We start from the raw sequence: 11,673 nt of genomic DNA on the forward strand, positions 1-11,673 counted from the left end.
GCTACAGTCTCATGACGTTTTTGCACTCTTAGTCTGAACTTGTGTCGTTCCACCACGACATTTATTGCTGGGCTGAAATGTGCACGCAATGCACCCACTGCTGAATCATAAGTTGTATCTACATCCGTGAGTGTATAAAATACACGTTGGCTTTCGGTGCCCAGGCAGTGTAGGAGCAAGCAAGTAAGTCTCGAACATTTTCATCCACATATCGAACGGAATGGTAGGTTGTCCCGTACATGGTAGGAACAAAACAGGAAGAGGCACACCGGCAGTCGCCATCCTCGTCGCCAATTTGTTATGTAGCAGATAATCCACAGCGGAACATCGAGCTTAGCATCAATTTAGCTTCTTCTTTATTCTCTCCTTCTTCTCCACCCGTCTTACAAAACATGCAGTACCATATCTTGTGGTCCACAACGACCTCTAGAGGTTAAACTCGTAACTCAATACACAACCCCCCCCTCCTTCCGGTGTCCGGCCATGTGACCTTATTTCTGAAAGAATCTTGAGGATTAGAAAGCTCATCCTTGATCTGACTTTAAGCCCTGATGAAGATAAAATAACACATTATCCTGTAATATTTTATATGGAAACTAGTCTATCCTGACTGAACTGTTTCATGAAGCCAAACAGGAAGTGACCAACATGTTCCCTAAACCATCTCAACCCTCCACACACTGATAAAACCACATACACACACACACACACACACACACACACACACACACACACACACACACACACACACACACACACACACTCTTCCTCCATAGTTATCTGTTTCTCCTCTGCTGTCGCTGTGACACACACACACACACAGACACACACATACACACAGAGGGAGGGAGGGAGGTAGATAACTCTGTGATTCCACTGCTGAATTTTTAACGCTGTTGTGGAACTTTTTTTTTCCAGGCGGGTTACTGTGGCACCAGGGTACTGTTACACTGAAAGAGACAGAGAGACAGGTTTCAGTTCAGTTCTGTTGTTTACTGAGGCTGCACAGACACTGGACTGTTCATGGGGTGTACGGTAAGTTACTCTATATCTATCTATTGTTTACACTCTTACAAAAGAATCATGTTTGAAATGTATGTTTTCACAATGCCCAAATGTCCAAAAACAAATATATCAGCACATATTTTTCAGATATTTTACATGCAAAAACATCCATTTCACAATGAATATCATATGTTACATTTACATATAGGCACAGTTTTAGACATTTTCCCATCTGATAACATTCAGGTGGTATCGGTAAAAAACGTTTTCATACATTTCACATGTAAATTTTAATTTGGAAATAACACATTTCTCATACTTTTTTCTGGTGCGAGTTTTTTGTTGATCTCACTTCACTAAAAGCGCCTGACATGATGTAGTTCAGTAACTCTTTTCAACTAGCTAACTAGCAGTGTTATACTTTATGATATTTTACTGTAGATGAGAGACCTGTGAACTTTGACCTCCTGACTGTCTCGTGCTTGTAGTTCTGTTGTGGATTTATAAGCAGAAATTATTAAAATTTAATTACTGGTGATAGAAAGTCATTTTGCAGGATTTGTTAAGCTGGTATTGTTCACCCAAAATAAGTCACAGTAACTAGTTCACTAACTACCCCCAAAGACAGGAGCTCTGACCTGGTCTAACTCGCCCTCACTATCATACTTGGCACCTTTAAACACTTGAATTATTTATTGTAGGAGGTTTGTTTGTGCTCTCTTATGCATACTAGAGGTCCTCATGGGTCCATTACGTTGCTATTAACCAGGATTCAACTTGGGACTTGAGTTAATTTAACAGAATCTGCTCCAAGTCTATATTGTTAATTGTAAAACAACATTTACCTTTATTAACATTTACCTGCAACCTTTATTTAAAAAGAAAGTTATTAATGTCATAATGTGTCATAAAATAACACTGTAGGTTTGTCTAATCCAACTAAACATAGCTTTACAGCACAATACTAAGCATGCTCAGTGTCATCATGGATGTACAGGGATGGGCTCCCAGTGTAAATACTGTAATGGAAAAAATGTCCTCTGTTACTCTGTTCTATCATATTATCTTTCTTACAGTTTCCATGACACCTATTAACAAGGAATAACTTGTACTTGCTCAGAAGGGTTTATTCTATTTTCACATTAAGCACTTATTGTCCTGGAATTCTTGCCCTCTGTGATATTTTCTGCCAGGCTTGTGATTTTTTTTGTACTAAAGTCATTGTTGGATCAGAGAGTAGGGTTAAAGAACTCTGAGAATTTAGTGATGAACAAATGAAAAACTTTTCCTCAAGTCTTCTCTGCAGTAAAATTGTCGCCACCAAAGTTTTTCTTTGATCAATGCCAGAATCCCATTGGACACAAGTTTAATCTTTTATATCAAAAAGTTTCTTGACACTAAGACTTGGCAGTGTACAGCATAATGTACTTGCACTTTTAGGGCCCTATCTTGCACTCAGCGCAATTGCCTTTGTACACCGACGCATGTTTCATTCCTATTTTGCACCCAACGCACAGTGGACTTTTCCCTCCACAGACGCCCGTCGGTAAATTAGGGAATGTATTTGCGCTCCCGGGGGCAGTTCAGCGAAAAGAGGAGGCGTGTTCAGGCGCAAATGTTCCCTGGTGCTATTTTGCAGTTTCAGAAAAAAATTTCGCCACAGACCAGGAAAAAACCTGGTCTAAAGTCAGTGGCGCTAGTCTAAAGTCAGTGGGACGTTATTCAGATGCTATTTTAGGGGCGCATGCTTGGCCATAATGTAGCGTGTGCACAACGCGCATACACTTCTCTCATCTACACAGACGCAACAGTTCCCATTTTTGCATTTTTGCATTTTTGCAACAATACATAATTACAAGGAAAAATATTACTGAAAATGCGCTTCAGGTGTTTGGATAGATCAGGAGGCATTTTACAGTACAGTCCTCAAAAAGTCGCAGCATTTTTTGTGGCTTGTTGTGTTTTAAAACGAAAATAATATAATGTCCGCAACACTGCTTTAAACTCCCATATTTAATATAAAAATGCAACGTTTCGACCCAGCTGGGTCTTCTTCAGGCAAAATGGTGTTGTGTTTTACACAACATTTCCATGAATCATGGATGTGTTGATGAAATAAATGAGGAAATATTAGAGGACTTAAGGAGACATGATGTTGAACTACGGCGGGATTGGACACTGCGGCGGGATCTTGTCCGGGAGTGGCAATGTGCTCCTGGGGCGGGTGGACAGAGATGGAGTGGGGGGAGGAGGAAGGGGCACAACTGCGTTTTAGATCGTTAAAAAAAGGCCCTTAGTGTGTAAACCCTTTGAGTTATCACAGTGTTCAGCCCACACCCAACAGTGATGTCACAGTGTACTGACACACCCTGGAGTACACTTCTACATCACTGCAGCAGTGTCTTCTTTGTCTTAGAAAATGGACGGAAACCTAAAAAAAAAGGCATTAAGTTTTATCTTTTCAGAAAGACTGATATTAGATTGGAGAGGGGTCGGGCCAAAGTAATGTTTTGAATGACATTCAAAAGACTTTTAAAGAATGTTAAAGGTCCTATGACATGCTGCTTTTTGGATTCTTTTATATAGGCCTTAGTGGTCCCCTAATACTGTATCTGAAGTCTCTTTCCCGAAATTCAGCCTTGGTGCAGAATTACAGCCACTAGAGCCAGTCCCACAATGAGCTTTCCTTAGGATGTGCCATGTCTGTAGCTTTAAATGCTATTGAGGAGGAGAGAGGGGGGGCAAGGTGGAGGGTAGGGGTGTGGCCTTGACCAACTGCTACGCTTCGCTCGTTGGAAGCCATGATGTCTCTCTCTTTCTCATGAGTGGGCCAAATGCTCTGGGCGGGCAAGGCAGAGAAAGGGGAGGTAACCTTTCCCCTTATGACATCATATAGGGTAGATTCCAGATTGGCCTATCTGAGCTTTCATTTTCTGGCAGAGCAGGATACCCAGGGCTCAGTTTACACCTATCGCCATTTCTAGCCACTGGAGGACCATAGGCAGGCTGGGGGAACTCATATTAATGTTGAAAAACCTCATAAAGTGAACTTTTCATGCCATGGGACCTTTAAAGACCATAGAGTGTTGTAGGGATGACGTATTTTTTTAGGCAAACAATGGAAGTTAGCATCGCCCTGGTTCCCTCGACAAAAAGACGATTTTTAGGGAGCAAGACTTTATTCTAAAACCTAAATCCTCCTGTCTCCTCCCTCAGGTCTGTCCTGTCTTGATGCCGTTACCATAGCAAAATGACCCTGAACACCCAAAGAGAGAAGCAGCCCCTGCGGCGGCGAGGCAGCACGCCGATTCCTCCCACCTACTTCTACCAGCACCCGTCCTGGACTCAGGACCTTCAGGACCCTCGGCTCCCCGGCAGCACCCAGTCGGACCCCGAGCAGCCGCGCCCCCAGCGAAGCCACCCTCCTCTGGGACAATCGGCGTCCTACCACCCTGGAGACAAGTCACTCCACTACCGCGCCCAGTGGAGCTCAGACTCGGACGACGACTCTCAAAGCGACTCAGATTGTGTTTACAGAGTGGTGTTGCTCGGTGACCATGGCGTTGGAAAGACCAGCCTCGCAGGAATCTTTGCCGGGATCACAGAGAAAGAGGAACAACCTGGAGGTGGGATGTTACGTTTGGTTCTGTGATTAGTTTAACCCTTAATACTTAATGGGCCTCATTCACCAACCGTTCTTACGAAGAAATGTGTTCTTAAACCCTTCTTACTAACTTTTTACGAAGATTCTGGCATTCACTAATGTTTTCTTAACTTGGATTTGTTCTTAGCTAAGAACAAAATCTACGAACACTGAAAAGCACTCTTACGCACATTTGAGTGATGACACTTTGCTCCAAATGATTGGCTACTGCATTTTATTTAATTCTACAGTCGTTTACAATGACAGTATTGTACTGTAATGTATTTCTGATCATTTGTTGAAAAAGAAATCATATTATGCAAAAAAACACTAACACTGCAATTTACATTAGCAGTTAAACTGATTAAATCCTGCGTTATTTGGTGATTGGTCGCTATTTATATGGCCAAAATGCAGTGGTAGAATGTAACAAAGTACAAATTCTTCGTAACTGTACTTAAGTACATTTTTCACGTATCTGTACTTTACTTAAGTAGAATCAATAGTGCATAGCCTACTTTTGACTTTTACTTTGTTACATTTTGTAGCAATTATCTATACTTTCTACTCCACTACATTTCTACAATGTTCCGTTACATTTTCTGATCAGTTTCCCCCCTGCCAAAACGTCTTCCTGACCGTCACACGTTTGTCTCACCAGTGAAGTTTGGTTGCCGTAGATATATATGGGGCACCGCCGATCCAAGCCGGCTCCGGTGCTCCAGAGCCCGGGCACAGCGCCGCTGACCCTCGGTAATACAGCCTCCGGTAAAAGTGAAAATTAAAATGTTTGTTTTTTATTATTCCAGTTTTTAAATCATAGTTGCCATCTATTTCTCTCCACAGCGTCGTTTACTCCTCCGCCAGGCTGCGTAAGACGCGTTCATATCTTATTTATTTGGCTGGACCTCTTCACATCTCCCCATTTGCGCTGCTTCACACACTTTATTTGCTTACTTGCATGGTTAAAGAAAATAAAATACATCCATGATTCTAACAACACATTTCCGTTTTATGCTGGTTAGTATAGGAACTTTTTTTAAAAGCCAGGCCTTGTTTGTGGTAGTGGACACCTTCTACTTTTACTAAAGTAAATATGTCTCTGGTTATTTGTACTTTTATTTAAGTACTGATATTCAGTACTTCCTCCACCGCGGCTCCGACAATCTCCGAACACCTGTCTCCCAGGAAGTGTCATGTCCTTATATGGGAATTTGGGTAGTTTACGTAACTTCTAAAAGACAAAATGAAAGAAATAATTCCTTTGACAAAAAATATTTCATAAGCAATAAAACACATTTGCCTAGTTAGACACTTGCAGGTTTTGCTGCCACAGACTTTCTAGATCTGGTAGCTCATGGTGGTTAATGGTTGCAAACTTTGGATGCATACTAGGGCTGTTGGAACAAATTCCGGGAGTCAAATATAATTTGAATAGTAAAAATACTAATCGAATCAGCATTACAATTACTATTCAAATGTGTATTTTTTATAAATGTGTTGGTTAATGTGAGCGATTCTCACCCTTCTCGCCTCAGCCTCCCCACATGTAAAAAAATGTCACATCATGTCTGATGACCAATCAAGTTAGTGGTGAGCAACACAAGGCATTGTGAGATCTTAGGGCACAGAGCTACGGTAAAGACCAAGTAGAGAGTGAGTGATGGCCTGCAGCTGGGAATCAAAAGTAAGATGGGAAATACTGTTTTAACATGAAATAAAATAAATGAGTCAAAAATGCTTATGTTATCATGAATTAGCTCGTACTTGTTTCCTAACTGCACCACGAGTTATAAGAGCCTAGCTGGGTGCTTCATGGAGACAGCTATTGTTAATGTTGGCTGTCCTTCAGCTGTCAGAGAACGCTTTAACTTTATATATAAACATCTAATAGCTGTATTTATTTATTATTATATTAACTCGACAATCTGCAAGAAACAGGTTGCTTTTAAACTACTTAAAAAGTAGTGATTGAACCATTTGGCAAAGTTATCAATGCTGTTAGCATGTTGGCTAACACTTACAATACCTATGGGACCTTATGGACACATTGTTTCGGCTGTGCTTTCAAACATGCTGTCATCGTGCAAACCGAACACTGTTACGCCGCCTTCACACTGGCAGTTGAAATCAGGTCTGATACGGCTTCGAAACGACCGGAAGTCATTCATTTCCTATGGAGATTCACAGACCGCATGCGAATGGGTCCGAACCGGGTCCGAACGAATGCGGTGCGAAAAAAATCGTGTCAGTTGGTCATCCGGATGCGTTCAAAAAATTGAACTCTTGCGAAAGGCTACAGACGGTTCCTATCCGACGGAAGTTAGCGTTGTTATGATACTGATAAACAAACGTGCTAATGCTAATTGGTTAACTAGCAACAGACACCGAACTATTGACATTATACCGCTATATAACATTTAATCGACCTGACATGTCAACGTCTTGGGCAACTTTTATCCACGCAGCAGCCTTTCTATTTATATTCTATTTATATAGCTTTATAAGAGAGGTCATAGAGAATCGTACATTCAGACACTTTCATCACATTCATCACTCATTCCAGTCTCTCTGCCATTTTTGTGAGTCGCTTCCGAAGCTTTTCAACGGTGTAGTACGATGTCCGCTGGGGGCGTATTGCGTATTACGGAGCTGATTTCAACTGCCAGTGTGAAGGCGGCGTTACTCCCAATTTCCACCGGCTGCGTAACAGCTGTGTAACAGCTCTGGAACGTCAGTGGAGTCAATAGGTTTCCATTAAAGTCAATGTGTGTATTTCCACTGACTGCAGAATGGCTGCATTCCGACTCCGTCCCAGCTCCGGCGATCCGCAGCCCTCCAGAGCAGATACGCAGAGTTTCTATTTTTTCCGGACGCCGGAGAGCTCCGCAGCAATTCAGCACATGGAAGATAGTGCGGGACAGGAACTCGAGCACAGAAACAAAATAAACATCCGGTTAATTTTCAAAATAAAATACACCGTGCTCACGGCGGATCGTATTTCCCTGCACTACACCTTGAAAACACAGCACAGAGTTTTTTCCCCTCTACTCCTCTGGATGGAAACAAACTGTTGTTGGTTTTGTGGTTCTTTTCTACCTGAATCCTCGTGACTACAGTTGTCAGCCGTGCCGCAACAAATCCGGACCTAGTGGGTATTAGCAGAGCAACGTCTAGCTTACCTGGTAGAGTGTGCGCCCCATGTAGGCAAGGAGTCTTTGGCAGCGCTGCCTAATAAAAAAATAAAAATAAAAACAAATATTTAATGACATTCTAATTGTATTATAGAGGAAGATTGACAGCTTTAATGGATACTGCTGTATAACTGACAGTGCAGTGTCAGTTTATTAACTTATCAAAAGAGTAACAACTGATCTTGTTTGCAGTTGTTAGTTTCCTGTCAACAGCTTTACATATGTCTGTTTTATAATGGTCATCTTCGGGGAAAATGCTCTCTGGGCTGCAGGAGAATTTTTAGGTGCAGGATAACCTGGCAGGTGACCAACCTGATAGGATGTATTAAAGGAAAAGTTCGACATTTCGGGATATATGCTTAACTCTTGCCATAACATAGATTAGAAGATTGATCAATCTTCTCTGAATCACTGGAGAACACGTCAATGTTTTCCACCACGTTCTATTTTGTTGTGTTGTAGCTTTGATACTCAGTCCTCAAAAGCTCCCTTGCCAGCTTCTGTGTCTGATTTTGTTTTGACATCATAACCTTGACTGACCCGACATCATTGATCCGCTCCCGTGTCACGTGTTGATTGGCCTGAGGCCATGATTGACAACCTGTATTGATCCAATGCGAGTCTGACATGTTGTGAAGTGGCAGAGCCTGTCTGATGTTAATTTCCAGGTTGACTGAGCTCCACGTCTGGTTACACTCTCTTTTATAGTTTTACATGGTTTTGTTGTTGTTGTTGTTGCGTGCACAGAGTCTGTTGTTTGTTTCATGTTATTAGCTGTGTTGTCATTGTGGTTGGTTGTGGATTGTCTATGATCACAGACATAAAGGGCAGCTGTGATTTGTTTTTGGTCCTCCATGTTGTTTATTGTTTTGAGCTATGCTCGCAGCGTGGCTCTAGGGATGACGATGTTTGTCTGTTAGTCCACCACTTTGGTCCACACTGAAGAATCTCAACAACTATTGGATAGATTGCCATGACATTTGTAAATCATCATCATCATCATCAGGTTTTACTGCGTCCAACACTTTCAGTTTCAGTTTTCCAAAACTATTGACATTCCCATCAGCCTCAGTGTTTGTGTGTGTTAGTGCTAATTAGTGAGTTAGCATTCTAACATGCTAAACTGGAAGCAAACATCAGTATATTAGCATTGTTATTGTGAGCATGTTATCATGCTGATGTTGGCATTCAGTTTAAAGCACCGCTGTGCCCAAGCCATAGACTATAAAAATAATGGACGTAGCATTAGTGATGTCACCCATTGGTTTGTGGACTGCTGTTTTGAAGCCAGGAGTGACCATATTGAAGTGGCAGAGCTGAGAAGGATGACGTGTCCAAGACAGCGTTGTGTATGGTTTCAATGGCGCTGCACTAAGCCAAACGCGCTAAGCTAATGCTAAAGAGTGATATTCAACCCTTCTGAAAATAAATGGGACCGTAATTTCCAAAATGAAACTCACGCTGTATTGAAGAAGACTTGAAGCTAGTGATTAAGGCCATTAACTCATTATAAAAATGTTTACTGAAGTAATAAATCAAGTGACAAGTAGGGTCATTTCCCCATAGACTTCTATAGAAACAGACTTCTTTTTGGAGCCAGTGGAGTACCCCGTTGCCGGAAATTAGATAGAATGCAGGTTTAAGGCACTTCCGCATTGGCTTCAGTATTCAGACCCGGAAGTTGCCGCTGTGCTTAGGCACTACCTCACTGAGCAGATTCAGACTTATCGTTTGTGTTTGTTTGTTACAGAGGACACATACGAGCGGACACTGTCAGTAGATGGAGAGGAAACCACACTCATCGTCATGGATACCTGGGAGAACGACAAACTGGTACTGTGTGTGTGTGTGTGTGTGTGTGTGTGTGTGTGTGTGTGTAAATGCTTTTTACCTGAGATATTATTTTAAATTTGATAAATGTTATGCAAATGTTCTAGAAAACCAGTAATCTTTAAGTGTAAAGTTTAGTGAACTTTTATAACAATAAATCAGAGTACAGAAGACACATGCTGTTTTTTTTTTCCAAAAGTAAGATCATTAAAAAATATATGTCAGGAATGAATATGGTCACATTTCCATACAGTTGGATCACAGTTCCCAGCCACTGGCAAACAAAGTATCCAAATGTTCATGAGTTCACTCGGCTTCTAACCTCGCCCCAGAAAGGCTTTTATTGTGGAACAGCAGCAGTTTACATTAATATTATCTAAACAGCAATATATTTTACTGAAGCTCTGACAGAACAACAATTAAATGCAGATCAGAAAACAGAAAGGCTGCTGTGTGTTAGATGAAAATGGGAACAGGAACATAGTAGAAGAATCATTGGTATTTCCAAATTAGCTCTTATATCTGGATTAAAATAAAATGAAGATGTTCCTTACCCTCCCTCCGTAACTCTCTTTCTCTCAGGAGGAAGAGGACGACTGCTCTCGGGACGACTGTCTGAAGGTTGGTAGTGCCTACGTCATTGTCTACTCCGTCACTGACCGCTCTAGCTTCGACGCCGCTGCTGAGCTTCGTATCACACTGCGACGCACCCGCCAGGCCGAAAACCTTCCCATCATTCTCGTGGGCAACAAGAGTGACCTGGTCCGGTCCAGAGAAGTCGCAGTGGAAGGTGGGGGTCAGAGGTCACAGTGGGTATATACATACGCATATCGATATACAACACATTGATCATGTTGACTGATGCTATGATAATGATTTATTCTCTTTCTGGATGTCTTTGTTTCCCAGAGGGCCGAGCATGTGCTGTGGTATTTGACTGCAAGTTCATCGAGACGTCGGCGTCTCTGCAGCACAATGTGACCGAGCTGTTCGAGGGCGTGATCCGACAGATCCGCCTCCGCCGGGACGGCGGCGAGGCCGTCCAGCGCCGATGCTCCATCTACAAGCGCAAAGAGAGTCTCACTCAGAAGGCTCGGCGCTTCCTGGACCGACTGGTGGCACGCAACAACCAGCGCATGGCGGTCAAAGTGCGCTCCAAGAGCTGCCACGACCTGGCCGTCCTCTAAGGACGTGTCCACCAGAAATGTCCGGTCGGAGCTTTTTTGGCTTATTGAAGTTCTTTCTGTTTGTTGTATCGAGGACGATGGCATCTGTGGTGATTCTCACGTTCAGCAATTCAACAACAAAGATGATCAGCAGCAAACAGAGTCAGCGGACAGTTAGCCTACGTACATCGATGTGATCACTGTGAACAATTCATTTTCCTGTTTGAGCATTTGGTCTCACAATGTTTGTGACTTTTCCTCAAGATGATCTGAAAAAATTGACTGTGAAGGATCATCAGTGTGTGTGTGTGTGTGTGTGTGTGTGTGTGTGTGTGTGTGTGTGTGTGTGTGTGTGTGTGTGTGTGTGTGTGTGTGTGTGTGTGTGAACATCAGGATTGTAGTTTCCACTGTGTGTTCTGTTTCTTGAGGTTTCAACAGCTTTCAGTTCAACACTGTGCAGAATAAAGTCTTAAAGGAACAGTCCTCTCAGTCGTTTCAAATCATGTTTTACAGACTCTACATCTAATACAGATGACCACCGCTATGATATGAATATGGTTTTAATTTCAGTTCAATGTATTAAAAAAAAGATACTATGTACAAATAGTTTGGAATCTCATGTCTTTTTTTGATTCCAAAACTAAAACCCTAAGATTAAAAGTGTAAGGAATCAATTTAACAGTGTATTGACCTGCTCTAATGTAAGCATGTCTGGCTAACTAGCTCACTACATACATTACATTGATGTATAATAAGAACTGGATACGATGCCACCGCTCAGCCTTGCAACCAATTTATTTTAGTTGCAATGTAGAATCCCACCATGGCCCAAAAG

At 42.1% G+C, this 11,673-nt stretch overlaps 1 protein-coding gene across 2 annotated transcripts; it reads left to right on the top strand.

Annotated features, from left to right (window-relative positions):
• The first annotated feature begins 793 nt into the window (after positions 1-793).
• rem1 (RAS (RAD and GEM)-like GTP-binding 1) lies at positions 794-11,444 on the top strand. 2 transcript variants are annotated; one of them, XM_039797753.1, is made up of 5 exons: positions 794-1,035; positions 4,222-4,631; positions 9,593-9,675; positions 10,255-10,462; positions 10,582-11,444. In XM_039797753.1, exons 2-5 carry the CDS (start codon positions 4,256-4,258, stop codon positions 10,857-10,859), a joined length of 945 nt encoding a protein of 314 aa, XP_039653687.1. In that variant the 5' UTR covers positions 794-1,035; positions 4,222-4,255; the 3' UTR covers positions 10,860-11,444. The 2 variants fall into 2 exon arrangements, with proteins under 2 accessions (XP_039653687.1, XP_039653688.1); XM_039797754.1 differs by having other exon boundaries at positions 795-1,035; positions 10,255-10,485; positions 10,582-10,781.
• Positions 11,445-11,673: the final 229 nt, after the last annotated feature.

This window comes from Perca fluviatilis, chromosome 4, assembly GCF_010015445.1.
Source record: "Perca fluviatilis chromosome 4, GENO_Pfluv_1.0, whole genome shotgun sequence".
In the NCBI taxonomy this organism is placed as follows: Eukaryota; Metazoa; Chordata; class Actinopteri; order Perciformes; family Percidae; genus Perca; species Perca fluviatilis.

Coding starts and splice junctions, on each gene's coding strand:
- rem1 (XM_039797753.1), top strand. CDS start 4,256: ATGACCCTGAACACCCAAAGAGAGAAGCAGCCCCTGCGGCGGCGAGGC. Junction 4,632..9,592: donor GAAAGAGGAACAACCTGGAG/GTGGGATGTTAC, acceptor TGTTTGTTACAG/AGGACACATACGAGCGGACA. Junction 10,463..10,581: donor CAGAGAAGTCGCAGTGGAAG/GTGGGGGTCAGA, acceptor TTTGTTTCCCAG/AGGGCCGAGCATGTGCTGTG.